The sequence below is a fragment of the Anopheles cruzii genome, chromosome X (assembly GCF_943734635.1).
Source record: "Anopheles cruzii chromosome X, idAnoCruzAS_RS32_06, whole genome shotgun sequence".
NCBI classification, from domain to species: domain Eukaryota; kingdom Metazoa; phylum Arthropoda; class Insecta; order Diptera; family Culicidae; genus Anopheles; species Anopheles cruzii.
The window spans coordinates 9,058,587-9,085,493 of NC_069143.1; the positions used below are offsets into that span (position 1 = coordinate 9,058,587).

At 46.1% G+C, this 26,907-nt stretch overlaps 4 protein-coding genes across 9 annotated transcripts; 2 read left to right on the forward strand and 2 right to left on the reverse strand.

Annotated features, from left to right (window-relative positions):
* On the reverse strand, positions 1-10,766 carry LOC128273879 (E3 ubiquitin-protein ligase ZNRF2-like). Of its 6 annotated transcripts, none has more exons than XM_053011974.1 (8): positions 10,494-10,766; positions 6,998-7,917; positions 6,327-6,928; positions 6,013-6,250; positions 5,563-5,700; positions 4,321-4,416; positions 4,121-4,226; positions 1-3,824 (listed from the first exon to the last, which is right to left on the reverse strand). In XM_053011974.1, exons 4-8 carry the CDS (start codon positions 6,110-6,112, stop codon positions 3,767-3,769), a joined length of 498 nt encoding a protein of 165 aa, XP_052867934.1. In that variant the 5' UTR covers positions 6,113-6,250; positions 6,327-6,928; positions 6,998-7,917; positions 10,494-10,766; the 3' UTR covers positions 1-3,766. The 6 variants fall into 6 exon arrangements, with proteins under 6 accessions (XP_052867934.1, XP_052867926.1, XP_052867941.1 ...); XM_053011966.1 differs by having other exon boundaries at positions 6,327-6,445; positions 6,576-7,917; XM_053011981.1 differs by having other exon boundaries at positions 6,013-6,247; positions 6,327-7,917.
* Positions 6,968-12,954, forward strand: LOC128266970 (mitochondrial GTPase 1). Its single transcript, XM_053003763.1, has 3 exons — positions 6,968-7,017; positions 11,785-12,189; positions 12,273-12,954. Exons 1-3 carry the CDS (start codon positions 6,968-6,970, stop codon positions 12,904-12,906), a joined length of 1,089 nt encoding a protein of 362 aa, XP_052859723.1. The 3' UTR covers positions 12,907-12,954.
* Positions 12,955-13,989: 1,035 nt separating this feature from the next.
* Positions 13,990-23,317, forward strand: LOC128273355 (lysophosphatidylcholine acyltransferase). The gene is made up of 9 exons (XM_053011301.1): positions 13,990-14,694; positions 15,423-15,568; positions 17,899-18,116; positions 21,730-21,997; positions 22,083-22,346; positions 22,412-22,565; positions 22,646-22,750; positions 22,828-22,963; positions 23,034-23,317. Exons 1-9 carry the CDS (start codon positions 14,485-14,487, stop codon positions 23,120-23,122), a joined length of 1,590 nt encoding a protein of 529 aa, XP_052867261.1. The 5' UTR covers positions 13,990-14,484; the 3' UTR covers positions 23,123-23,317.
* Positions 23,318-25,427: 2,110 nt separating this feature from the next.
* On the reverse strand, positions 25,428-26,466 carry LOC128266980 (uncharacterized). Its single transcript, XM_053003774.1, has 3 exons — positions 26,414-26,466; positions 25,984-26,307; positions 25,428-25,902 (listed from the first exon to the last, which is right to left on the reverse strand). The coding sequence occupies exons 1-3, from the start codon at positions 26,464-26,466 to the stop codon at positions 25,428-25,430; spliced, it is 852 nt and encodes a 283-aa protein (XP_052859734.1).
* Between the last annotated feature and the right edge of the window lie 441 nt (positions 26,467-26,907).

Consider the following 26,907-nt stretch of genomic DNA (forward strand, 5'->3'; position numbering starts at 1 on the left):
CTTTTATTTTCTTTTACGGGTAAAACTTTTATATGCTCACATACATATACATAGATGGATAATTGATGTTTTTTTTATTCTCTGCGATTTCCATTTCGCTACACAATATTTTAATTTTTATCATTGCAGTTTGACGACGACACTAATGATCTCGTTTTCATCCTGCGTCATGCTACCTTGTTTTTAATTTTGTTCATTCAAATTCCTATTTTCCAACCAATACTGCTCCAGTAGTCTCACATTTTGCACCATTTTTCAATTTTCAACCACTAATATTTTAATATAATGTGTGTGTTTGTTGCCAGTTTATTTTTTTACCAAATTGGATAATTAATAGCAAGGATTTGACAAGCACGGTATACCGGAAAACTAAAACAAATTACGGAGCGATCACTCAACAAAATAAGTGCAAACTGAGTCACTAGTTGAACATAATTATTTTGGTTTTTCAATATTGAACAAGGTATACGAGATAGTTATTAATAGATATTTGAAAAAGTTCAAAACATCAATTTCAATTTGATGTTGACGTTAAACAAAAAGTTTACGAACGTAGTATGGATGTTTTTAAATTGTCTCAATAGTAATCACAGATTAAGATTTCGTCACACATTTTCTTCCGCATCCTTGGACACAATTTCTTTTTTTGTTTCTAGTACATTTTTGTTGCGCCTTCCGCATTACTCTAACACATTCTATGTCCCACATCCCACATTGTTTTAGGAGCATGAATGTATTTTAGCCTCACCGTCCTATGACTCGTTATAAGAATTGTTGATATAAAGATTTTTTTCGTCTCACGATTCATTTTCACTCCATCATATTAATAAACCCTATCAATGTCATAGCTATTGTTTTACCCTCGTGTATAGCTAATATTTTTGTTATTATCTCTTTTATATGTATATTTAATTTTATGTCGATTACAGTAATGCAATCATTTTACTTTTGTCCCTTTCTTGATTCTTATTCCTTGTGTATCTGCTGAATGCTGAGGTAATTAAAAATGATTTGAATTGAAAATAAATAAATCCAATATGCTATATTTTTTTTCGCCATCGCTGTTGTATTATTTCGTTGTCACTTGATTCGTTTAAAAGTTTTATCTTTTTGATATTCACTGTATGTGACACATTATATACGATAGGCTGCAGTTGATTGATTTTTCCTAATATGCATGGCCTCGCGATGTAAACCTTGCATGCATATATTTTCTGTCTGATCGTTTGAGCTAACACATCATTACTACGTTCGCAGTCATCATCTCTGCTTGTAGTAAAAAACCTTGTAAAAACTGACTTCAAACATATGTGAAACATGAAATCAATTGAATACGCCGTGAAGCTAATAAAGAATTAATGAATATTTAAACTTCGACTGGAGCATTGGCTTGCCAACGAGGAAGAAACAAGGACAAATACATACATATTTAATAACAGAAAGGGTAAAGTAGGAATAAGTGAATATGTGTGAGAGGCGAACATTAGTGACTAAGGTAGCTGTTCTGTTAAGCCTAGTATTATTGGTCACTTTGCTCATGCTTCCAGCAACACACATTTACTGCTGAATGGTGTCGTTCAAACTGTATGTGGCTTTGCACGATCACTGCACTTATCGCTTGACTTAATACTTACGAATAAAATGTATCAACTAACAGCACTGATAACGAAAGTGTTTGTGACGCAACCACAAAATATGTAACCGGTACAAGAAATGTGCCCCGTAGATATTTGTTATTTTGGGGATCCCAAGAAACGGGATTTGTAATTTTTGTAAAAAAAATGTTTCCTTAACGCTTTTTGCTCCGAAATTAGGAATTCAAATTAATGGTGTTAAAGGTTTTTTTTGTTTTGCTGTTTTGCTTTTGCTTGAAGATGGAAAAGCAGAGTATCTATGTAAAGCTAACAATTCTATTTCCTTTGTTGGTAGCTAAAATAGGTGTCGATGATAGGTGTATTTACAGCTCTCTTGCAAGATCTTTTTTGTTCTCTTGCTATTTTCATCTTTTCCTTGCTTTATTCGCTTTTCACTGACGTTTTTTTATTTTCACGAGTTTTCTTCTAAAACAAGGCTAATTTCTACTCATCGCAATACTTCGCACAATCAAACAATACCAAAAATAATATTTATATTTGGATTAAATTATTTTTTTGATGGTCATCACACAAATTTCCCACATTTTCGCCGTTTCTATAACTCGCCGAATGGATTAGTGATTTTGAACAAATCTAGCGATGTGGCTATGCGCTCGTCGAAACTATAAGTTGACACGGAGATTTTGCTTTCATTAATCTTACACATAAGAACCGCATTCATCTTTTGCATGTTTCTCGATCAATTGTTTTCTACGTTGACTATTACAAGCAACGGGTCCCTTTTTGTTTTGTTTTGTCTAAAGCTATTATTTCCTTTTATATTTTCTAGAATATGCTTTCAATCAGCGCCCCCACGTTTGATTGGCATCGCAATGGATGCTCTTACGTTATTCTGTTTTTGGCGGTGTACTGCACGATTACAGCTAGTTACTGAGGGTAAATGGTTAGCAAAGCCCTGCCTTGTTGTCGCTATCGATCAGCAATACACCAATTAAGACTTTTTGTTGTTCTTCACAATCTTTAACGGATGCTGAAATTACGCTTTAGCACCATCACTTATGTTTTTTACAGTATACATCTCCACTGGTTATATACAACAATTGTCACAGCTTATGCATTCTCAATCATTTCTATTCACATGTTCTTGGACTATAAGCTACTCGCAACGATGGTCGGCTAACGAATAGTGCACCTTATTGTGAGATTGTTTTGCTTATAATAAATTCGACCGACCGGTTTCTCGAGATGCATTTCGTGACATTGCTTCTTGCCTTTGTTTGTTATACAGTATCACTATTGAATTATGTGTTTTCAACCATTTTATTTACAGTTGTTCGGGTGTTGTTTCTAGCTATTCGGTGTGTCGCAGTTTTACTTTGTTCTTTAGTGTATGTCTGTGTTCAAACCATATTCAACCCTTCTTACAGAATATAAACGTGCGTTTCCTCGATTTAAGTATAAATCAAATTTGTCTCGTTCGTTCCTTAATTTCATGAATTCGTCTAGCAATTTCACAAATTGATATCGATTAATTAACCAAAGACGGACGAGTGTTTATTTGGTTTTACATTACGATCGTCCGTCACAAGAACATACTATGCAGATTAACGTAGTTTAAGAGAAAGCAAGGGCGTTATCTTCCTTTAAACTATCCACAATACTCAAATACTCAAACATCCGTTAAAATGTAGTAATTTAAAATGAAACAAAAGTGTAGTTCAATTAACTTTTTTTTCATTTCAACGGAGTTTCAACAGTTACGTTAAACTGGGGTAAATAATCATGTGACAATATGTGGGTACTAAAAGTTCAGAATTGATTTATTTTGCATTCATCAAATTGGTTAACGATTTCGTTATTATTATTCAACCATTTCGTAAAAAAACGTAGAAATATGGAAACAATCTTGCGAAACGAATAAAACACGAAAAATATGTGAAACCTTCATAAAAGCCATTTGCTGGCGGTCTGAATCTCTGTCACGGCACGCTCGATTAGTAATTGAATTTCCATCCATACCATTACAGCATAGTTCGATGTGAAACGTTGACAGTTTGTCCTTAAATTGGCTATTAGTACATTACCGAAGGAATCATACTGCAAGAGCGAGCCGCACGGTTTGCTGCATTTATTCAAAGACTCTTACACTCTTCGGCTGAGGTGGAATGCCACTAATCACCAGGATGCTCAGGACAACTGCGATTGACTTCGAACCATTTGTCGATGCATCTAAATATCAATGAAAAGACAACGTTTGTTATAACATTTTGACGAATGTTTAGCTAATGGAATTGTGGTTAATTGATGGACAAAAGCTCGCAGCTTTCTGTTGACGTTTATTCTTCATTATATTTTAAATAAAGTCAGTTGCCTACTAGCAGTTATGTTAGTGATGGCGAAGGCAATTGTTGACATCATAAATTGTACTATAACTATTTCAGTCGCCCCGACTAAGTTGCCGGTACTTTATGTAGGCAAGATGCGACGGTACTAACTAGCAAATAACTTTATTTCACAATACTTACCCTTTGTGATAGATACACAAACACGGTAGTCTAGCAATGATATCACCAGGACACAGATCTTCTAGGCAAATAACACATTCACCTTTCGCATCCGCTAAGCAATCCTCTGGAGAATTATTGGTAGACCAAAAACGAAAAAAGCAATAGTTAATGGTTTAGGTGATACTCAGTTTTAAGTGCATTCATCCAACATTACTGACCATTATACGATAAACGGGGCTTTGTTAGGCACATTACTAGGTGACATTCAATGTCGTCAGGCATCACGAATTTGCTACATACTGGACACTTTATACCTGCAGATTGAGAAAAAACAAAAAATAGAACAAAATATTGTAATAACACTAGAGATAAGCGTTCAAGTCGCTTATGAAACTGGCAACACATTTTTATAGCGATAGAACTTCTGTCTGAATAATTCGAATTAGCTATTGTTCGATTTTTATTCGTTTATAATATCTAATAGTTGTATATAAAAATTCGAAGCCAGTACCGCTCGGCAGTTGTCATAAGCGAAAAAAATTACGTGATCTGATCGGGAAATTAATTACGCCTGACGCTCAGGCGTCTAGAACAGTCTTCGTCGTTCTCATCTTCTCGGACCTCTGACAAAAATGTGTACTACCGATTAAAGGTTACTTCGGCTCAAAGGAACTTCATCAATTGGCACAGTTGACATTTTGAAAGCGCTCGTGCACTTAATTTCGTTTTTCCCTTAAAATTTGTTTAAACAATCAATCAATTTTTTTAAACACGTAAAAATCGGAGACAAGCCAAACTACATATTATCGCCCGTGGGGTGGTGCCTATAGGCTTGCGATGGCGAAGCTGCGCGGCCCGAGTGTCCCTCGTGAGAGGTGCCCGGATCGGCTGCGGGTGATACTGGCCGAGCTGTTCCCGCAACACGAGCGGACGATCTGGCCGCGCAGCTTCGCCATCGCAAGCCTATAGAAAATCAACTAAATAAATACGTAACACATTATACGCATTCGTGCAGCAAGCATTACTTGTTTAGAAAAGCAAAATCATTTATTTATTTAGGCAGCTAATTTAAGAAATAGGCGAAAATTAGTCAAAATCCGCCAATGCAAAGATGCACATCCAAGGGTACCAGTGTTTGTTTATAATAGGATAAATGTGTTCATGATATTCATCAATGGCTGGCTTTGTATTCAAAAGCACATTGTCTTCTAATTCTAGCTGAGAAAAGGATGATCAATTACAATATGTCACGGAATGCTAGCTAAGCAATGCGGTGTTAGCATCTTTCCAAGCTACCTAAGCAATCGATACTGTTTCAAAAGACAAAAGCCTAGAAAATAGTAAAAATAGCCAAGTTAAACGAAACATGAGCAACCGAAATAAATCATCATGGGTCTGTCATCCGTTTGCTTTATTCATTCATTGCCACACATTTGTTGTTACTAAATGTAAAAACTCACCGTTTAATGACCATATGTGAGTAGGTAGTGATGTGGCATACACTCTGCCCAAAGCAAGTGAAGCGCTAGCGGCGGCATTCTCTTCTGCCGAGCTACTATCGGGATCGGGACTAGCTGACGATATTTCGTATGGCGCACCTACAAATGACAAACGGATAAGAGCCATGTCAATTAGTGACGAAGCGTGGAATAAGAGGCAATATAGCGAGGACGATAAACTTGATGTTTAAGAAGATGACTAAGGGCGATTGAAGGTTTTTTTTTTAATTCAGAAGAACGGACCGGGCCGTATTTATGATTGAAGGGGTTGACGGTGAATAAAATGCCGGAAACATTTGGGGAATAGTGCTAACGAAGAAATAACAATTGAAGGTAAAGTTGTGATCCGCAAATTTATAAGAGATAACTGCGGAAGGCTTATCGGTCACTGAGATTCCATTGTAAACGCACCTGTAGAGCCGGATACCACCTCACTGCTGCTGCTGGTGGAGAAGGTACGAGTTCTAGGACTCTGTTGCCCTCCATTCGCGGTGCTCGCCTTTATTCCCATCGCCTCTATTCATTCAAAGCTTCCCGCAGCACCTTCTTTCTACGATATGGACACGTGACGATCGGTATACACTTCCGTCAACCACAATTGTTTGCTCTATTCAAAGCAGTAGGTGTAGCGCACCACAGTTTGTTTCTGCTACAAAAAAATAAAGAACCAAACCCTAATTAATTGTTGGATGTTATTGATAAAGCGCTGAAAATGTCTGGCTCACCATAGGTGCGGTGCTGGCTCGTTTTGGATGCGTTACATTTTCTCGATCGTCGACTTTCCGATGCGGTTTTGTTTCTATTTATTTGTAGGTTGATGTAGGAGCAGATACTGGAATCACCGCTGTATCGTGTGATGTTTTTGGAGTTTATTGCTTGTTGTATGGTGGTTTTATAGTGTTTTGATTGCTCCTTTGCCTATCGTTTACTCTGCTTTGGTGTACAAGATTGTTTGTTTTTTTGGTTTTACTTACCACCACTGAAAACAACTTCTACCAACTTCGGCTGAACCAGACGATGATAACAACGAACTAGCACGGGGCTATTACCGTAAGCCACAAACAACACTGAGATAGAGCTGGAAACCGAAACGGACAGAAGAAAAAAACACTAGCCTACTGCTAGAGCAGTGCACAAACACTGTATGTCGACAGCTGGTTTCGCTGTTAGTAAATCGAACGTAATTTTCCTTTCACGCTGTGCGCTTCGGCCACGATGAATCCTTACTACCGTCTTCCTCTACCTACTTCCTAATGTCGTCCACTTCTTTCGTCTCCTGAGCGGCGTTGGCTTTAGTTTTGGTTTTTGATCACCATTTCTCGCTGGACTACAATGGAACATACACTTGTCTCCGCCACTGACCACGATGACTGCCAATATGATAGTAGTGACTTACGGCGGTATCTTCCGGGCACTGTAGTTGTCTTCTGTAAGTCGTCGATTGTTTTTACACGCGCATTTATACACAGTCTACAGAAGAACGTATAGGCTGACGATCGCAGAACACCAGATGCAACAGCTATGGCAACGGCACCAATGCATCTTCCACCTCTTTAAGAGGAAATGTTCTTTCGGATGCTGGCGGTAGAGATCGTTGAACGGATTCGTCCCGATTTGTAACGTGATTACACACACACACAGATACACCTAACGACGAAAAACCGACGTACCACGGTTGCACAAGACGCACAATCACTTACAACACTCGAGTGTGACGAGACTTTGTGGAAAGAACACGGTACGGCTAAACACAAGCGCCGTGTTGGTTGACACACACAAAAAAACAATGATGAAGACACAGCCTACAACAGCGTACGGTGATCCTTACTGCGACTTTCGTGACCTAGCCGGGTCGGGTCGGTTCTACCTTCATTCAAGGTGATGACGACATAATCTCAATTTTCATCCGTGTTGCAGGCACTTTACGTATTTTCGTACCACATTCACCACTGCACCCTGTGTTTCAATCCTTGGGTTCTAATATGTGTACACTTCACGGAGGATGCAGCGCAATACTACACTGGGAACAGCGAGGGAAATACGCTCTTCACCACACCATGGGCGCAAGCCAAACTTTCCTCCATCGGGTTCGGTGGGCAAACGAGAACGCCAGAAAAAAAGTTAACTTGCTTTCATTTCTGCATCTGCTAATTAGCGAAATGTCCACGGTGCGATGTTTCCTACAGGCAGCGCTTTATTGGTAGAGCACAATTAGGTGGTGATGGGCCGGCCGGCATACTGCCATGTACACTGCCAACGATGGTTTCGACTACTGACCTCGCTGCAGAAATCTGTGACTTCTAGATGCTGGTGCTACTGTGGGAAGAAAGTCGGAAGCAGTTCATGCAGTATTAAGTGGAGTTACGCACAAGAATTTCGAAGCGCGTTTTATGCACAATCGGTGGAAGAATTTTTCCAATTGAATAATCGTACGGCATGGATACACACATCAGCAGCATACTTCTGACAAGTGCAAGAAATAACCATGAATCTGTTTATGGTTCAGCGCCTATACCAACAATTTGCTTCTGTCATAAAGCTCTGTGCCGCAACTAATTCGTTTGTTTTTTCTCATATATTCCGCACTGCAACCGACTACACTGCTCAACAGACGGCAAAGTTCTGTAAATAAAAACGCACTACTGTGGCAGGTCCCGCACTGTCTTCAAGTCGACAGCTATCAATTTTCGTCGCTTAATCGAACACAGCTGTTTGCTCGTCATTAGTGTGCAAGCAAGAGTGTCGTCATGCAAAGAAATATGCGAGACCGCGTTGGTGTGTGTGTGTTTGTGTTTCCGATTGGCTTTTATGCTTGATTTGAACCACCCAGTTTCGAACCTTCTTCGATAGTAATTGCTTGGATAGTAGGCACCTGCCGATATCGCGACGTTGATCTTTGAATGAGATTAAGATTGGCAATATGGGTTTGAAAACGGCGCATCACATAGCGGGCTACGCAATGAAAACTATTCTTCCGTGGTCGAATTCTTTGTCTGTAATTTCCGTATTGTCGTCACCGTCTGATGGCTGGTGCAGTAGTGTGTATGGCCGTCGTCGCAGTGATAGCGACAATGATTACACAGCTCGGAAACGCAAACGTTACCTCTCAAAACACGGTCATTTGTCCAGTTTCCACTCTACTCTTCAAAACAAGCGAATCATGCCCTAATATTGAACCTTCTTTGTAACAATTAAAGTCAGTTGCCTGCTAAAACCGTCACTGTTGAGCTACATAAAGTCCTGGCGAATACTCTAGTGCATTAAAATCACAACACAACGCTAACTTTACACGCGTTGTCATTTTGCACAGCTTAATTTTTTAACACTTCGTTTCTACTGACAACCACCACCATGCTGGTTATGTTGGTGGTGGCGAAGGCAGGCAAAAGTTTGTCTACTGCAACACCAAAGTGGTCCTAATAGTGGTTCTATTGGGACAAGCGCCATCATCCCCATCTGCCTTGGTGATGTCTGTTTCCTCTGTTTGCTGTCGTCGAATTATTCTATTTCTTGCCAATTTCCGTGTAAGCCGGACGAAAAACAACCCAAGCGGAACAGTAAAGGCCTGAGACACTGCTTTTGCTGGCTTGGTCTGCTTACGAGGACATCTTTGGATCAAGCATCAAGCAACCGACCGCTCTGGCGACCAACAACGAGAGGAAAAGCAGTGCGCAAATAATTCCATCGCCAGTTAGCAGTATGCTTGTCGGTGCACAGCGTTGAACCTAGAGGTTCTTTAATCTTGCTAAATTGTACATTAGAGATGTTTACAAACGCTACAACAATAAACCACCTGTTTCCTTCTGCCCAAGCAGTGATTTGTTTAGCCGGACTCGGAGAGGTTGAAGATTTTTCTTCAAGCTACGTTTTAATGCTCGTTCTCGTTTCTTCATGCATCCTCCCATCCTTTGTATACATATTTGTTCGTAAGATGAATGTTTGGCAAGAAAGAACGAAATGCCAACGAACGAAGGCTTTGCGTTTGATCAACAATCTTCGCTACGGAAGCACACACACAACACGGACACACGAGTACTTCACTACGAGAATCCACTAAGAGATAACGAAAAACAAGAGCTGCCGAGAAGCTATCTCCGATCTCGAAGACCTCTACTGACCTGATCCGTTACATGTCAACAGGATCGTCTGCTGGTGGTACTTAGGTTCCGAACCATGTAGGATCCTGTATGCTCATCGCTTTACTAGCGTACGGCACGGTATCGCATTACCGCTACTATACTACTGCCGTTGCCTACTGTTCTGCTACTTCTGTGTAAAGCCAGTTGCTTGCTAGTACCGTCGCACCCTGGGTCCATAAAGCCAGAGTGATGCCGGGAACGGGAGCAGCCCTGTTCGTCAAAAACACACATTAAGAACGCTGTCATTGTCCGTAGCTTCATTTCGCAAACAAAGTCGCCATGCAGTTATATTGGCTATGGCAGAGGCTGTTGTTCACGTTCCCTAAGTGCGTTTAGCAAATAGAGTAACCCCGACTTGGTATTATCAGGACTTTATGTGCGCAAGGTGCGGTGGAGCTAGGTAGGCGACTGACTTTAATCGGAGATAGAGGCTGGGCTTTTTGCGGGCTCGGTCGGGCCAGCAATCGCTGTTTTAGAGAAACCTGAATGGTAAAACGTGGTAAAATGACAACACATCGAACACTCTATTGCGTTTCTTCTCAGCCCGCTAGAAGGCTAGAGGCAGTAGACAGTGTGTTGTACAAGAGCGAAAACAGTGATAGAAGTATGACGGATAGGTGGATGAATTTGTGTGTTTATATATGTACGTGTGCCTTTGCGCATGTATGAGTGCATCTGTGCGTGCGATGATGTTCGTTGTTGCGACGTACGGAATGCATGGGTGATGATGATGATGAACATCGCCACACTTACCTTGTTCTGCCCTTGTACGTAAGATAGCAACCATCGAAGAAATAAGAGTGGTTCCGTTTTTCCCTTTCTTCACATCTGAAGCACTGTATTGCTAACACGATTCCGCCGAAAACCCGGTAGTACGATGGACAACTGCAAATGCACTGCCTATAGCTATTGAATTGATTACCTTTCCAGTTTGCTTTGCTTTTCAGTCTCGGCGACGTTCTGCACTGACAGCGGCTGACAGTATGTCAATAACAGAAGACCCAGCGTAGGGCAGGATGCACAGGCTACGCGGCCTTCGATTTACAACGTTCCCGATTGACAATAGCGAAGCAGTGATTTCATCCAAAGCTGATTTCTATCAAGTCAGAGCAATACTTTGTATGGCGCTACTTTCGTTCGTTAAATCAAAACTATTAAGGATGCTAACGATAAGCCGACTTTAATTTCACCTAAAGTCGGTGGATTACTATTTAAGTAAATGTAACTGGAGGGCCGAAGCGAAGCGAAAATAAACGATTTGACATTAATCTTTTACGTCCAATCGTTTATGAGTCTGCGGATTCGAATCTCATCATATACGATTTGACATAAGCGCGATCGATTTGACATTTTTACGTCCGGATTTACGCTTCGTCTGGCCCCCCACGGGTTCCAAATGACCCACGTGGTCTCCGTGTAGAGATTCTTTCGTGAGTACCTACTCGCGAACGGGATTAAACGATCTCCTGATTGCACCTGGTGCCCTGGATATCCGAAGTCAGCGGTTCACACCATGTTCTGCTGCAAAAAACGTGATGGTGCGTGTTATGTGTAGGGGCGGGTTATCAGAAGGTTTACCCGAATCGGGAGCTACACTGAATACAAAACAACAGCGACATTATGACTGAATAAACTAAAAATGGGGCTCATGTTTATCGAAAAACAAAAGAGCATACTTAAATCTGTTCGGATCTAAGCGTAAGTTGGTTTGTTTGTTAAGCATTCACATCTAGGTATCCTGTTTAAAGTCGTACGCAGAGCATGTGTTTATATTTCATGTTTCGTTTCCTGTATGCCTACCATTTCGCTTCCCTGGGTAAAAGTCACTTCCCTAATAGCACTGGCACATCTCGGCAACATAAAGTCTAACAGCAATAGACTGCTGAAGTAACACGTTAAACCAACACGTTAAGGATGCAAATAAGTTGACTGATGACGAGTTGCTTACTTCCTTAAATGTTTTACCCATTTTACCCTTCATCTACTTTTTCTGACTCCATGGAGGCGAGATGCGGCGGTGTTGCTAGTAGACAACTGCCTTTAGTGTTTGCTGTGGGGGTTTTTTGTTTGCCTTCCCCCTGTTGTATACGTTTACGCTTGCTACGAAACTGTCCCTGAGAACGAGTAGGATGCAAACATTTCGTTCAAGCTTTCCGACAGTGTCCCGGGATCTGCTAAACTGGTTTCCGGGCCATATGGGTAAGGGCATGAAGCAAATGCAGCAAAAGTTAAAGCTGGTAGACTGCGTGATAGAGGTACATGATGCACGAATTCCACTGACTGGACGTAACAGAGAGTTCCACTACACAATCAGCGGCATCAAACCACACATATTGGTGCTTAACAAAAAGGATCTTATTGAGCGTCGAATGGAGGGCCCAATTCGCGACCGGCTCCGGCAGCAAGACGGCGAAGCAATGCACATTCTATTCACAAACTGCAAGAATCAGTAAGTTAGGGCTAAAGTAGCCCCATACCCAGTCAAGCGGTCAACGTTGTTATGCATCTTTCTCTTCTCTTTCCCACCATCAGGAGTTGCAGTGGATTACGCAAATTGATGCCATTAGCCAAACAACTGATCTGCGGCTCGGACCGATTCAATCGCGCCACCCAGCAGGACTTCTGCATCATGATTATAGGAGTGCCAAACGTAGGAAAGTCATCTTTGATTAACGTGCTACGAAATCGACATCTGAACAAGAAAGGAGCAAGTCAGGTTGGAGCAATTGCCGGCGTTACACGTAGCGTGCTTAATCGTATCAAGATTTGCGAAGATCCTCCGATTTATCTGCTGGACACACCGGGAATTCTAGAGCCCAACATCGTCGATACCGAGACGGGTCTGCGATTGGCATTGGTTTCCAGTTTGCAGGACCATCTTGTCGGTGAAGAGTTGATCGCCGATTACCTGCTGTATTCTCTAAACAAGCAAGGCAACTTCAGCTACGTCGAGCAGCTGGGACTATGCGAGCCAACCGATTCGATCGCGGAAACACTGGTAGCTTGCGCGTTGCACCACGGTCAGCGCATCCGTTCCCGACAGCTGGACGGCCAGGAGGTCCTGCGTCCCGATATACTAATGGCTGCGAAGCACATGATTAAGTCCTTCCGGATCGGTGCCTTCGGCAAGGTGTCGTTGGATTACGATAAAATCGACTCTCTCTGAGGAGTGATCCAAGTGATGTGTAGTATAAAACATTTAATAAACAGAGAAGATAAAACAGTTAAGAGATAAACAGTTAAGAGATTTTGGTAACCGGTGATTACAGCCTGAGTCTTGACTCAATTCTACAACCATCGACAATACCAAATTATACCAAAGTAAGGTTCCCCCACTATTGCCTTTCCTTGAAAGTTTGAACGAAAGAATAACGGCAGCATTGTTAAGCAAATTGGAAGGATGCTTCAAATGATCGCCCTCGGTCACTTCTGTTGTCCACCGGTTCATCCTTTTCCCTTATATGCGCATAAAACCATTAACAACCATTGTGTGAGCATAAAGCATTATTTTAATTTAAATAGAGATTTGTTTAGCGCCAACCACACAACCTTGTGCAGTGTTTTCTTTCACGCGATACTTCGTGGCCGTGGTTCACAACCGTGGTGGTTTACTGACGCAAGCCTGACCATCATTAATGTCGAATTTGCAAATTCATCATTCACAGTTCATATAATTATATTTGTACCCCTTTCAGCCCGAACTAAAGCAAATGTGTCGCTCTGTTTGGGGGCGAAATATTTGCTTGTTCACTTCGAATTTAAAATACGCAACACCATTACAGGCGCCCTTGGTTTCGAGGAGGCGGACCGCACGCACGCATAGTGCAACAGGACGCGCAAACCGCGAAATGCAACCTGTCATTCCGTGTCCGGTATCATTTTACTGCCCTTAAGATAAACAACTCTCGCGTTCGGTGCGCTGCTCCGCACCCCCCCCCCCCCCACCCCTTCCTCCCTTCTTCCAAGGGGAAGTGAACGAATAACAGAAAATGCTGACAAAGTATACACAGGCGTGGAAGCGTGGTTTGGTGGTTATATGCTCTCGAAGAGCTGCGCAGCGCGCGCGCCCACCCTTATAAGTATGGGTGAGGGCCTCCACATGTGTGTGTGTGTGTATGTAGGTGGGTGGGTGGGTGTGTGTGGAAATTGCGCTGCGTGAACACAGTCCTCGTCAGTAGGCGGTGAAACGCACAGCGCGTGGTCCCATGTACCATCGTGGTTCAGGCGCTTGGTGGAGCGGCGGGTGATTTTCGCCATTCAGCATGAGCCTGTAGGAGAAAGTGTGTGACAAAGTGCGAGTTCAGTGCGGCGACTGGTACACGGGTCGTGGCCGCGCAGTTGCCCAGGGCACGGCGTTGTTGTTGTTATTTTATCATCGAGTTACTATACTTGGGACGGCGTTGCACGACAACACCTCGACGACGCAGTGGCAGCAGCTCTGTGGATACAACAAGGCGAACACAACGACGCCCACCGTCGGCCGGGTGTTTTATCTGCCATTTTTCGGTGCCACATCGGTGGTGGCCGTGGGCCAGGGCCATTTGCTTACGACCGCTTCCATCCGCGTCCACCGGACCAGGACTGCGGTGCCCGCGTGTGTGTGGGGGGTGGGGGCGCGTTTTACAGTGCACAGTGCAGTGAGTAAAGTCCTCCGGTGCCCGGGCGCTTTCCATTCGGGAGCGTTTTTCTTTTCCGTGCCCTGGTACGTGTTCGTTGGTTGGTTCGTTCGTTCAAAGCCAAGCAAATGGCGAACGTGGCGCGTGGCGCCTTCGATCTGCGGGGCCTTGATCCGGTCGACAAAGCACTGGCACCGCCAGTGGACCGACGCCTCGCCGCATCGTCCAGGACGCCTCAGCCTGCTGCCAGCGATCAAGACAATCAACCGGCCGTAATACACTACGTTAACCCGTTCGTTCACAAACTCGTATGGGACGACCCGATTGACAAACTGAAGGTAAGAGGGACCTGTAAAGAAAACCGACCACCGTCGTCCTGCGTTCTCTGCTTCTCTGTGCTGTTCGGGAATGTGAGCGTACGCTCCGAAAAAACAGTCACAAAACTGTGTAGAGTTTGAGATCGAACCAGGCGCCAGGTTGACAGTTTGAACCACCGAGAGTCGTAAATAAACCGAGAGGTAAATAAATACCACCGAACCTCCCGCACCCGAGGCGTTCCGGCTCACTGTAGAGTTTGACGGGTTCATTTTTCGCAATCGCGCCATGCGTTTCCGCAATTACACTGCGCGCTACCAGTAGTTTACAACAGCTGATGTCCTTAGATGTTTTTTTTGTTTTTAATAATGACAGAGAGATAAACAAACAGAGGAAGAGAGCGAACGAGGTACACAATAAGAAAGACAGAGATTGGCGGAGAGAGGAGGACTAGCCAAATGATTGAATCCCAACACTGGCAGAACGGGGGGGTCCTGTGTAGAATAGAGTGAGATACTTTTCTAACCTCCACAGTGTCAATTCTCTTGGTGGTGGCAAGAATTTTGGTGTCGCTATTTTTAGTTCACCCGAGGTAGTGCGCGATTGTATACACCTACGACTGTGCTTACCGAGTATATCCGCTACCATCATTTGGACAGCTTGCAGCTTTCGATAGTGTCGAACAATGTGTAAGTCACAGCGCGGAATCTCAACACTTTCCCTTCCGTTTGCTTTTTCTTCGTTCCCACAGACTGCCCTGCTCACTGTTTTCCTGCTACCCTTCCGGGTGATGCTGATTCTGGTATGCCTTTCCATGGCCTGGACACTAGCGCACATCGGTCTGTTCGGACTTTCGGCGGAAGACCTGCGGACGAAGCCGCTGCGCGGTTGGCGCCGGTAAGTAATCGACAGCCAGTGGTACTCCGCTGGAGAACTGTCTATCTGCGAATCTGTCGTCCGTGTCCGTGTCCGTGATCGTATTCGGCTGCATGAATCTTTTACCCAGATACACTTCGTTGCACGGGTAACGTGGACAGGTTTTCGACATCTGACGGCGGTCGGCGACCAACGACCCATCGTAGAAGTTTGAGCGACTCGAGGGCGCCGGTGCCACCAGCTAGAAACCCACCCTGCAGCTAAGCATCAGCGCCCGCTGGCAATTTTTCCCCCATTTTTTTCGGCAAGTGATTGCTGGGAACATATGGACCGGACCATCCGGACCATCGCACATCCGTTCCCGTCTACGCGAGGCCGCCGGTCAATGTTTCAGGAGCAAGTTTTCATCCTATCCGGCGGCAACTACAACCGTCCGAGCGGTCCGAGGCCCGTGCAACAGAAAATGCCTCCACCGCTCGCTAAGCCGGTCCCGGTCCGTACCATACGGACGCCACATGCGGCGGGCGGGGCGGCAAAAATCAATCTGTCAGACAGCGTCCGTGTCTCGGATGCGTGTGTGTGTGTGAACTGGGATCGGGAAACAGCATCTGGCGACTGTAGAACGGCTGGTTGGCTGCTACCACTGAATTTTCTCTGTTGCGTCATTACTAGCAGCTAGCCTTTGACCCTGGTGAAGCTCGAAACGAGGTGGAACTTTTGGGCCACCTAGTAGTACGCGTCAGTAGGTCGGTGGCAGAGATAAATTTGTATCTGTCAGAGGAGCTTCCGGTTACTCGTTACGGTAGTCTATCGCCATCACTGTGTAAAATTGTCCCTTTCGGTTCGTATCGCACTCTGATTTTGCTCACGTTCACGTAATCGTTGTTTCTCCCACAGCCGTTTCTTTTGCTTGTGAAGTTTTTGCTCTGCTTTCCTGAGCTCTTGACATTGGCTTAGACTATCCCGCGTTCTGTGTCCCATTGCTTCACGCGAAATGTTTTTTGTTTTGTTTTTCTCACATCTTTCCACACTTCGTCGAGCCAGCCCGATCTGGTCTTTCCCCGGATGCGCACCCAAGACACTTGTTGTTGAACACAGTTCTTAATGCACGTGTTTAGAGTGCTCCATCGTTCGCTTTTCGCATTTCCGGATGAGAAATCTCGTTCTGCTGGTCTGGTAGAGTCTGCCTACCGCACAGATGTACCACGGTTAATTTGTCGTCGATCGCCCTGCTTCGTCGTAGCTCCGTCGGAGCATAAGCATTCAGCATTTCACCTTACTCGTCTCATAGCACGTTGTCGAGGTTCTTTGACTTTCTACGAAAGTTAGCCGCAATGCTACAAAGACGAGTGATCGATTGTTTTCTACCACATAGTTTTACTATTGTATTAGCCATGATAAAAGTATCAATAAACTCATCGTGGATAATTATCATCATCATGATAGACGAAACCGAAGGAGCTCGATTGCTTGCTTCCGGCTTGATAGCGGTTGAAAGCCATTTATGTTTAGTGTAGTTAAAACACCCAGCTCTAGGGATATAAGAAATAAGAAAAAAAAGGGGAACAAAGCAAAGGTGGAAAGTGATGACCATATGTCAAAATCGTCCAATTTGTTTGTAAACAGTTTTCCGACATGCCGACATGAACTGGCGGTGTTTCTAAAGTAACACCAGCGGAACGAGCGTATACGTCGTGCGCTGTGTACGCTCGTCTTGAAGACAAATTCCACTTAACGATCCAATGCGATACGCTTTCACCATTTGCTAGCCCGTCGGCCGCCCGATCGAATTGCAACGTCAAACTTTCCCGCGTATGAATTGTAGTTTTCCCTCAAGTGGGGCATAGAGCGAACCGTGGGCCAGCATCTTGCCAGCAATAATAAAACCCTGTGATACTGAAACCATTAAAGAACAATGAGGAATGCATACAACTACCTTCGCCATCATCACCCTAACCTATTGAAGAGCATATTGTTGCAACAGGCCAATGAGCCAGACAATGTATCGAAAGACATGAGGTACAGTCAGAGCCACACGGTACTCTGATCCTTTGGAGGTCACCCGAGTAGCAATCGTGCAGCAGCATATTCCGGTGTTCCGGTTGTGTCTTCGTTTCGGAAATGGCAGAAACTCTCACCAAATAAGTGCATTCTAGTTCGTCCAACATAGCAAGCAGATTGACGCGTCCAGCAAGTTTGGGGCCACTAGGTGTTGATTTCTCTCATTTCTTTCTGTTACCGTTTCATGCTCGCCTGGTCGTACAACAAACCCCAAAAAAAAACCCTCACCAAAAATTCTGTTGTTTTCTTTGCTGCCCCACCCCGGAAACCCGCGTCCGGAACGCGTGCAGGCAGCTGCGCCACATTACCGCCCTGGTGATGCGCGCCTTGTTCCTGTGCGGTTCGTTCAACTTCATCCGGTACAAGGGAGCGCGGGCGTCCCCCAAGGAGGCACCGGTGATCTGTGTGGCCCCCCACACCTCCTTCTGTGATTCGATCGCTGTCATCGTCTGCGGTCCGTCGGCCGTCGTCGCGAAGTACGAGACAGCGTCACTACCATTCTTCGGAAGTAGGTGCCCCTCCTCTCAGCAATGGACATGTGTGAATGTCCAGGTGGAAGGATTTGGGTTTTTCGGTGATTTTTGGTTTGTTTAAAGACAGTTAACAGTTGCTCCAGCCCTGCACCGGGCCTGGGTTGGTTTACGGGTTTGTGGAATAGTGCAGCGAGGCCGCGAATATATGCTAGTGACATAGCCACATACACGCGCGCGCACACATACACAGGAACAGGCAGGCAGAGTAAGGCACACAAGGCCGTGGGTTGCCGTGGGTGTGTCCACAGAGCAAAACTTTCACTGAAATACTTATTCACCTATTCGGCGTTGGATGGCTGTTATCCTGCGAGAAAGTCCTTTAGAAAGTAACGACCAGCGTACGGTCTTTTGCAACAAGTCGGAATACTCCTCACTGAGGCGTACCGTTCTGCCTTTTAGTCGGTGAGAACGACGGTTTCCACCTTCAATTTGCCGCAATTGAAAGATGCGGAAGTTGGCTCCAAAGAGCCCTTGAGGCTTCCGAAGAACCGTACCCTTTTTCATCGGGCTCTCCTCTCCTTAAAGACATGTGTGTTCCATCGACTCTCGGCTCCATCGACGACTGACGAACGTTCGCGCGCTGTTCATTCCATTCACATCACTCATTCCATGTTCCATCACCTTACTCAGTAAACCTCCATCACCCGTTACATCGCATCGGAAAGTGCAACATAGTACATTCTCTACTTCTGTCGCTCTCTTTCTCTCTCTTTCTTTATGGTTCTGTCTCTGCTTCTTGGTTCCTTGCATTTTTTATTTGTTTCCATTCGTGTCTATTCAATCCCACCCCGGGTTGACTATCTCCGGGAAAGAAAACTAAAAAGGAATCCAATGAAAAACGTGGCAAAGCACATCGAACTAGACTGTGTGCTCATAATTAGGAGAACTGGCCCTGCTGCTACGGTTCACTGGACACTGTTATTACTAGACGTTAAGCATCATTTGGCAAATAATTTCTCAACTCTTGAATTGAACTTTTACTAACACTCCATTCCCCCAAAACGCTATGTTGGCAAAACCCCCCCCGCACGATATGCACACAAGAAAAACTAAAACGCACTCCCCAAATGCTCCCAAAGTTACGGTGGTGCGGCATTGTTGCCGAAGTTGCAGGTTCATGTTTTTGCCAGTGCCAGTTGTCGATGAGGACAGAAATGCTGTTTGCTGCAACTATTTCCTTCCGTACTAACCCACTGTAGTACTTCCAATTCCAATACCGCAGCGGGTCATTCTTCGCCAGGACTGTGTGCTGGCGCCATTGCTGCGGCATGAGAATAACGTATGTTTCTTGTTTTGTGTGGTTTACTTGTCTTTGCTGAACTTAAAAACATTACACACACACACAAACAGAGAGAAAAATGAAGCAAGGCGCCCCTTCCTCCCTTTGGACCGGGAAGACACGGTCACAGCAAAAATATATATGATGAGCTATTGATTTTGCAACGAACGGTGCTTGGCTAGAAATTTATGATCGGCCCCGGCTATCCACAAACACAACAACCAATCCACCAAACGTTGACTAGCATAACCGAAAACAGTAATGTTGGCATTTGCACATAATTTTTTAAATTTAAAATAGGAAAAGAAGCTTCCGACTTCCGACCAAAACCGCAAAACAAGGAAACATTTACCTTTGGTCGTTTCGTAGTTAATTGTAGTTTTTGGTGCGATTAGGTGCGATTTAATAAAACACAAACAAACACAAACAGGTATAAGAAGAAACATTGCAATTATTGTTGGGCTGGCTCACGAAATATCTCGCTTCCCACAATCTCATGTCAATCTGCATTTTCATTTGGCGAACTTTGTTGTTTTTTGTTTTTGCGCCTGGCACAATTACTACGTAATTACGTAACCCCCAAGTACGTACGTAATCGAGTAGTTCGAACTGATGATCGTCGCTTTTTGCATCATTTTCCCCTTTTAAATAGAGAGACTAAATGTGGGATAATAATTTCTTTGTTTTGCATCACACTCCCTTGGCAAAGGCTATCCCTTTTCTTTGTCCCCTTCATTTATCTCTCTCTCTTTCTCTCTTTCTCTTTCTTTCTTTCTCTCTCTCTCTCTCTCTCTCTCTCTCTCTCTCTCTCTCTCTGTTTTTTCTTCTACCTTTTCTCTTGTTATTGTGTCAAACATGTTGGTGAAACAATTCATACTCGTATGAGACTGTCTGTGATTCCACCTGTGGGTGCTTTGCCGTTTCTGTTTCTGGTTATCGTTTCGGCTTCCCGCTTTCGGCTTCGGGTCGGATTTCGAATAATTAAACTTATGTTCCTCTATTGTTTCGATTGCATGTTCGCTCTAACAATACCCATCTGCGTTCTCCTGAACCGCGCCTCATTTCATGCCGTCGCGGTCGTCGCACGGTCGCGGCAAATGCGTGACCATCATCATCACCCCACGACCTCACATGCACCACCGACCGACAACAACACCACCACGCCAACAACGATCACCATCCACGAACCACCAACCAACCAACCAACCAACCAAAAATTCCGCAACTTCGGGGGGTCCCCATCCGGCTGTCGTATTCGCAAAACACAAAAAACTCCCTGACTAACCGCGGGACCCGAACGATGACGATGAACGTGGGACGACCCCTGGACCCCCCTGGACCCCCCTTGGACGAACCCTGCGACCCTTAACCTCGACCTCTCCGCGGCAGACGGCTGAAGCTGCTGCTGAGTGAGTTCGCCGTCCTGATGTACACCTGCGCCGGGCTCGGTATCACGGTCCGTGGGCGGCAGGTGGCGCGCCGCGAGGCGCCGGTGCTGGTTGTGTCCCCGCACAGCTCCTTCCTCGACGCGGTCATCATCTACTTGACCGGGTTGTCCAGTCCGTTGGTGCGGAACGCCGACCGTAACCTCGGCAGTAAGTGTATCTTCATCACCCCTTCAAAAGCTAATCCTCCTCCTTGTTTAATCATCCCCGCCACCCCGCCCTCTGTCACCGACTGCCGCTGACGGCACCTGCCCCTGTCCCGCGACCCATTCCTTACTCCTGCTGCCATTAAACATCCATCCTTTCTGCCATCCTCCTTGCAAACACAGGACTTTGGACTTGGTTGAGGTTCTAGTGTGAGCTGATCGTTTCAACAATGATGCTTACTCTGTGCTGTAGGCTGTTCTCCTGATCCTTTTTGCGAGTCGCGTGTGCGCGTGTGTGTGTGCTTCGCCATACGCAACTGTTGAGCCTTTGTAGAGAGAGAGCGAGCGAGAAAGAGAGCGGAAGAGTAAGTAAGGAAGGGTGAGACAGTGGAGAAGGGTGGTGAGGTACTAGGAAGGGAAGAAATAGACAGTGAGAGCAACAGAGAGAAAAAAGAGAGATAGAGAGAAAGAGAGAAAGAGAAGCGAGAGAGAGAGAGAGAGAGAGAGAGAGAGAGAGAGAGAGAGAGAGAGAGAGAGAGAGAGAGAGAGAGAGGGAAAGAATATCATAAGTTCGGGCTTACTATTTATTCAGATAACATAAAATTTTCTTCTCTCCCTTTCCCATCCCTTCTGCTGCTTCACTCGGTGGCCTCGGTGGGCTACACGGGGTGGGTGGCGCTTTGGTGGTGGACCCTTTTTGCTTACTGATGGACACCAGAGTTGATCGATTACGCGCAGCCGATCTACGTTTGCCGCGAGGATGCGCACTCGCGCCAGACCACGATCCAGGAGATCATCCAGCGGGCCAACTCGCCGGAGGACTGGCCGCAGATACTAATCTTCCCCGAGGGCACCTGCACCAACCGCACGTCGCTGATCCAGTTCAAGCCGGGTGCGTTCTACCCCGGCGTACCGATCCAGCCCGTTCTGATGCGCTACCCGAACAAAATCGACACCGTCACTTGGACCTGGGAGGGCCCGGATGCGTAAGTGGGGCCTGGGCCAGCCCCCCGGGGCTGGTTTGGTGTAGTATTTCTAAATGATAGCGTCTACGTCTCGTACACACAACAGATTGCAGCTCCTGTGGCGCACTCTGACCCAGTTTCATACGTTCTGCGAGATCGAGTTTCTACCGGTGTACCATCCGACCGAGGCGGAGAAGGCGGACCCGAAGCTGTACGCGCGGAACGTGCGCAACCTGATGGCCCGGGCGCTCGATATACCGATCTCGAATTACACGTTCGACGACTGCAAGCTGATGACGTTCGTGAAGAATGTACGCATGCCGTACGCGGCGTCGAGTGCCGACATAAGTAAGCTGCGCAGAACGCTACGGTAAGCCACACCACCGAAAGTCGCGCACTCGAGTTCACGCACATCCCCTTTTTCGCCCCCACTAGTCTGGACGAACGAAATCCCGAGCTGGCAATCGTGCGCCAGGAGCGAGAGTTTAGCGGCCAAAACAGTTTCGTTGCACTGGCGACGTTCGCCCAGCGGCTGGCGATACCTGCGAAAGATGAATCGACGATTGGACTTTTTAAAGTCTTCCTCAAGGTGCGTGCGGCCACTGCTACTTATGAACGCCAGCTTTGGTCACTAAAAAACCCGGTATTTTTTCTCTCTTTCTCTACCAGACCTCAGATAGCAGCGTTATTGACTTCAGGGAATATCTGTTGCTTGCGCTGTTTCTGATCACACTGTACACCCCGAAGGTGGCATTCGTAGAAGGGCTGTTTCACGTACGTTACGGCCCTAGAGCCGCGTTCGATTGTCTCATCTTCAATATCTCAACCTACATCCCGTCTGCTTTCTGTAGCTGTATGGTGTCGATGGGCGCGTCAATCGCGATCAGCTGTACGATACGCTGAAGTATCTCGTGCGAATCTCACGCCAGGAAGTGGACAACATTTTTATCGCCAGTGACTCGACAAACTCGGGATCGATCGGTTTCGGTATGTGATTGCTGCTGTGTAGAGAGACGGATTCCCGTTTTATTCACCACCTTCGTTTTCTATCCCACAGGCGAGTTTTGCGCGACAGTAGAGCGCATGGCGCCGCTACACAGTAAGCTGCAGAAGAACAATGATCCCAACAACCTGCACTTGGGATAGGAAGACAGCAGAATTGGGAACGTGTTGGACCATTATCACCATTAACTCGCAGAACCATCAACCCACGTCCGCAGTTCGTCGCGTACACTGGCACTAACATTCCTTATTGATTGCGTGTTGCCATTGTTTTTGCGCGTTTTCCTCGTTTGGCCGTTTGGCGCTCATTGTTTTCCACGTTCCCCGCCCTCGCGCATTCAATCGGTAGCGGTTTTGGCGCGTAGTGTTAGGCAAAGATATTTGGTAATCTCCCGACAAGTCGGTAATCTCTTTGCTGCGCAGCGGTCGTTTGATTGTATTCTAGGTTCTCGGCCATAACGTTAAGAGCATATAAACAGCTGGTTCCTACCGCTGCTTCATTTTTCAGCTGGCTTGTATCAAGACTCTGGCGGCTCTGGCGGCCCACCCGGGATCTGGCGAGCAGTATTCGCTACACGATAGTAAGACCGGGACACGGGACCAACAATCATTCTGCTCATCCTTCTCTCGGACTCGACTAAGAGGGTTTCGTCAGCTTTGGCTAGAGTCCATGTCGCAGAGGCGTATGTGAGTACTAGGGCTGTACAAGTGCTGGATAACCCCAGCTTCGACCGTCTCGACACGAGATGCGAGCGAAATAGTTTCCTTAGACTGTTGGCTGCTAGCACTCTAGCGTGAATCTCCTATGTTGTGTCGTTGTCAATGCTAACCTTTTATGCTAGATTGGAGAAGCAAAGCCAGCACATGGTTTAGAAGCCAAAACCGCCCCTTATGCACCTTGCAAACTGCTGACCTTCTAGAAATGGTCAAGTTGTAATTGTAATTTGGCCGTTTAAAAAAAACGGGCTGACTGAAATTGGTTTTCATTCTATTTAAAGTTCAATTTTAACACTTCTGTTTATTATTCGTCTAATACTCGGATGTCGATATTTACTGTCTATGAACCGGAGATAGTGGGTTCGAGCATTTCATAAAAGTCTTACACCCTCCGCCAGACTGCTTCCCATTGTGTGTTCTGGGTGTATATGCTTGCGTTGTAAACAGCTTGCAGTCGAAGCTATTCAGACCCGACCGGAGCAGGGGTCGCTGCGGGTTTTGTAAAAGTTTAAGTTATTTAAGTTGTAAGTTATTTTCATTTAGAAATGAGAGCATATGTATGGTAAAATATACAACGATGGACAAGTCGGTTGTATGCCGGAAATTTTGCCGGACAGTTGTAGCCTGTGTTTAGCTAGTCGCCAGAGTGTGTTTCAGTTTGATTTAGTTCGTGCAGCTCGTGTTTATAGGCACACCCGGTGGTGAACTTATAATACACTGTTTACAATTAGTTTATTACAGGTCGACGTTGGGCAGACACAGTTTTTGTTGAGGTTTTCGCGCCTCTAGTTAACCGACGAATGGTGGGCACATCTAAAATCTGGCGATGTCCTATCACACGAAGAACTTACTAAACAACAAATGAAAATGGAAGCACAACAAAAAATATATTTGAAAAACTAGTGAAAGAAGACAATGGGTGTAAATTTGCGGTGCAAAACATAGCGAATAGCGTTGAATTCTGCTTGGGGTTTCAACATATACGTAAAATTGTTCTTTATTTTACCGTTTTTTAAATAGTTTTTCAATTTTTTTTTATTTAGTTTTATTTAGCTTGTTTTTGCAGGGGTTTTCATCAGAATGTACGAACGCATGTTTTTCAATGTGTGTCTGTGTGCGTGTATTTGTTGGATTGTGTATGTCTGTATGGCCGATGGCTGGGGCACAAGGCTGCTAGTTCGTCCGTGAAAAATGCTCAATCGGAAACGGAAGGTGGCGATGGAGAAGTGGGCCGAAAAATAAAAAAATAAAAACAATGCTAGTAACGGTAAAAGGATCACTTGTTAAAGAAGGAATTTATTCACCTAAGTACGCATTGATGAAAGTGTGCGCAGAATTAATGTCGGCAGTCGTAAGTCAAGGAACTCCACTCGCACGCTCCACGTTTCGGGCAAGTATTTATTTTATTAGTTAACTCCGGATTAACTATCGACCGCTGGTTCCATCACCTGCACCGCAATTCACGCTGCGCCATACGCTGATAGGTTGGTGAAGTGGGTGAAAACAAAATGCAGACCCTTGCAGACGGAGGTTCTTTGCTCCACACGCGACGGATAAACACCGGTGGACCCGGAATGGACTGGCCCTTTAGCAGTATAGGATCCAGCAGGCCCCAGGCATCATGGCACACCTCGGTCGATAGCTTAGTGTTAAGGTACAAGTTTAATACAGACAGCCCAGCGGCGTGGTCGTTGGGATGGAAAAAAGACTAGACATGTTGGCGGTCGGACACTTAGCTGGTGACGCGTCGTTGGTGTTTGCGTGCCGCTGTATCGTACACGGCCACGTCGCACTCTTCGATGCGGCAAACGAGCGGTACGTCGATCAGGCGGGGCACGTGGCGCGGCTCGTGTATCGCCACGAAGTCGTCCACCAGCTGGCTACGGTACCGGTGCCAGGCGAGGCCGGTCACGAACCGGCGGAACAGTCGCTCCCGCGACGGTTGCCGCTGCTCAAGGAAGATGCGGATCCGGTTCCAGATATTGCCGCGGTTCTGCGGCTTTTCCAGCAGCCAGTAGCGCGGTATCAGCAGACACTGGACGCGGCTGCGCGCGAACACTACCCGTTCCAGCATTTGCTCCCCGATACCGAACACCGAGCCGCAGCTGTACGAGGCAATGTCGATGAAGTGGTACTCACCGGTGGTTCCGCTGGGGACCGAGCTGCAACGAAACAATGAGAGGCTGGGGTGTTCCAGAAGAACTTGACTATAACTCGACCGAGGGACCTACCGTAACTCATCGACATCCGGGGCGGGTGGCGCTGCGTTACTGCGCCCGTCGCCCTGCGCCGCTCGTCGCCGGTGGAAGCGCGTTATTTCGTCGTCGATCGGACGGCCCTTCGCCAGCCGGTAGCGCACGGTGTCGGTACGGTGGTCGGTGCGCCGCAGTAACCGCAAGCACTGCAGCAGCCCACACTCACCGCTCAGCACGAAGTGCGCATAGTTGACCGTAGCCTGGCCCTCGACGAACACCTGCTGGCCGCCACGGAACTGGCGGATGTGTGCGAGATTGCAGCAGGCCCGCCGCTGCTCCTCCGACCAGCGGTCGAAGTACGCGAAACGTGCGAGCGCATTCAACAGGTTCTGCCGCTCGGGAGTCAGTGTGGTCAGACTGGTGCGGGCCCGGATTCCGGATTCCGCCGAATGCCGGGTTCCACTCGTTCCACGGCAGCAGTTTTCCCGCGACCACCTCGTTCGGCCAGCGCGTCAGTAGGTACTGGTTGGTCAGGGACCGTGGCCCCACCGGGAGGCCCACCACGGCCGACGGCATTGCGACAAAAGCTATCGAACGATTCAATAATGGCATTGACAAGACCGCGAAACATCGCGTGCATGGCTGTCTGTAGTGTAAGCACTCATGCGTGGTGGTGGTGGGTAGCAGCGGCACGCCGATGGCTGATTCCGCTTTGTGGAGCATAATGCTCCGGGCTGTTCCTTAGGCGCCGCTTTTTGGAGGCTGGCTTCGGACCAGGCTGTGGAGGGTTTGATGGCTGATCCTTCCGACGTTAGGTCACGCGATTGAACATCGTGGGTAAGCGATACACAGAAGGGTCACAGGGAGACCGGGAAAGGAGACCGGGTGTTGGTGGTGCCATCAATTCGCTCGCCGATTGGCGGATACGGAACCTTGTGCGAATCTGGTTCAACAACCACAACAACAACAACAACAACATGGTAGCACAGTGTACCTCGTGTACCGGGTTGTTCAATA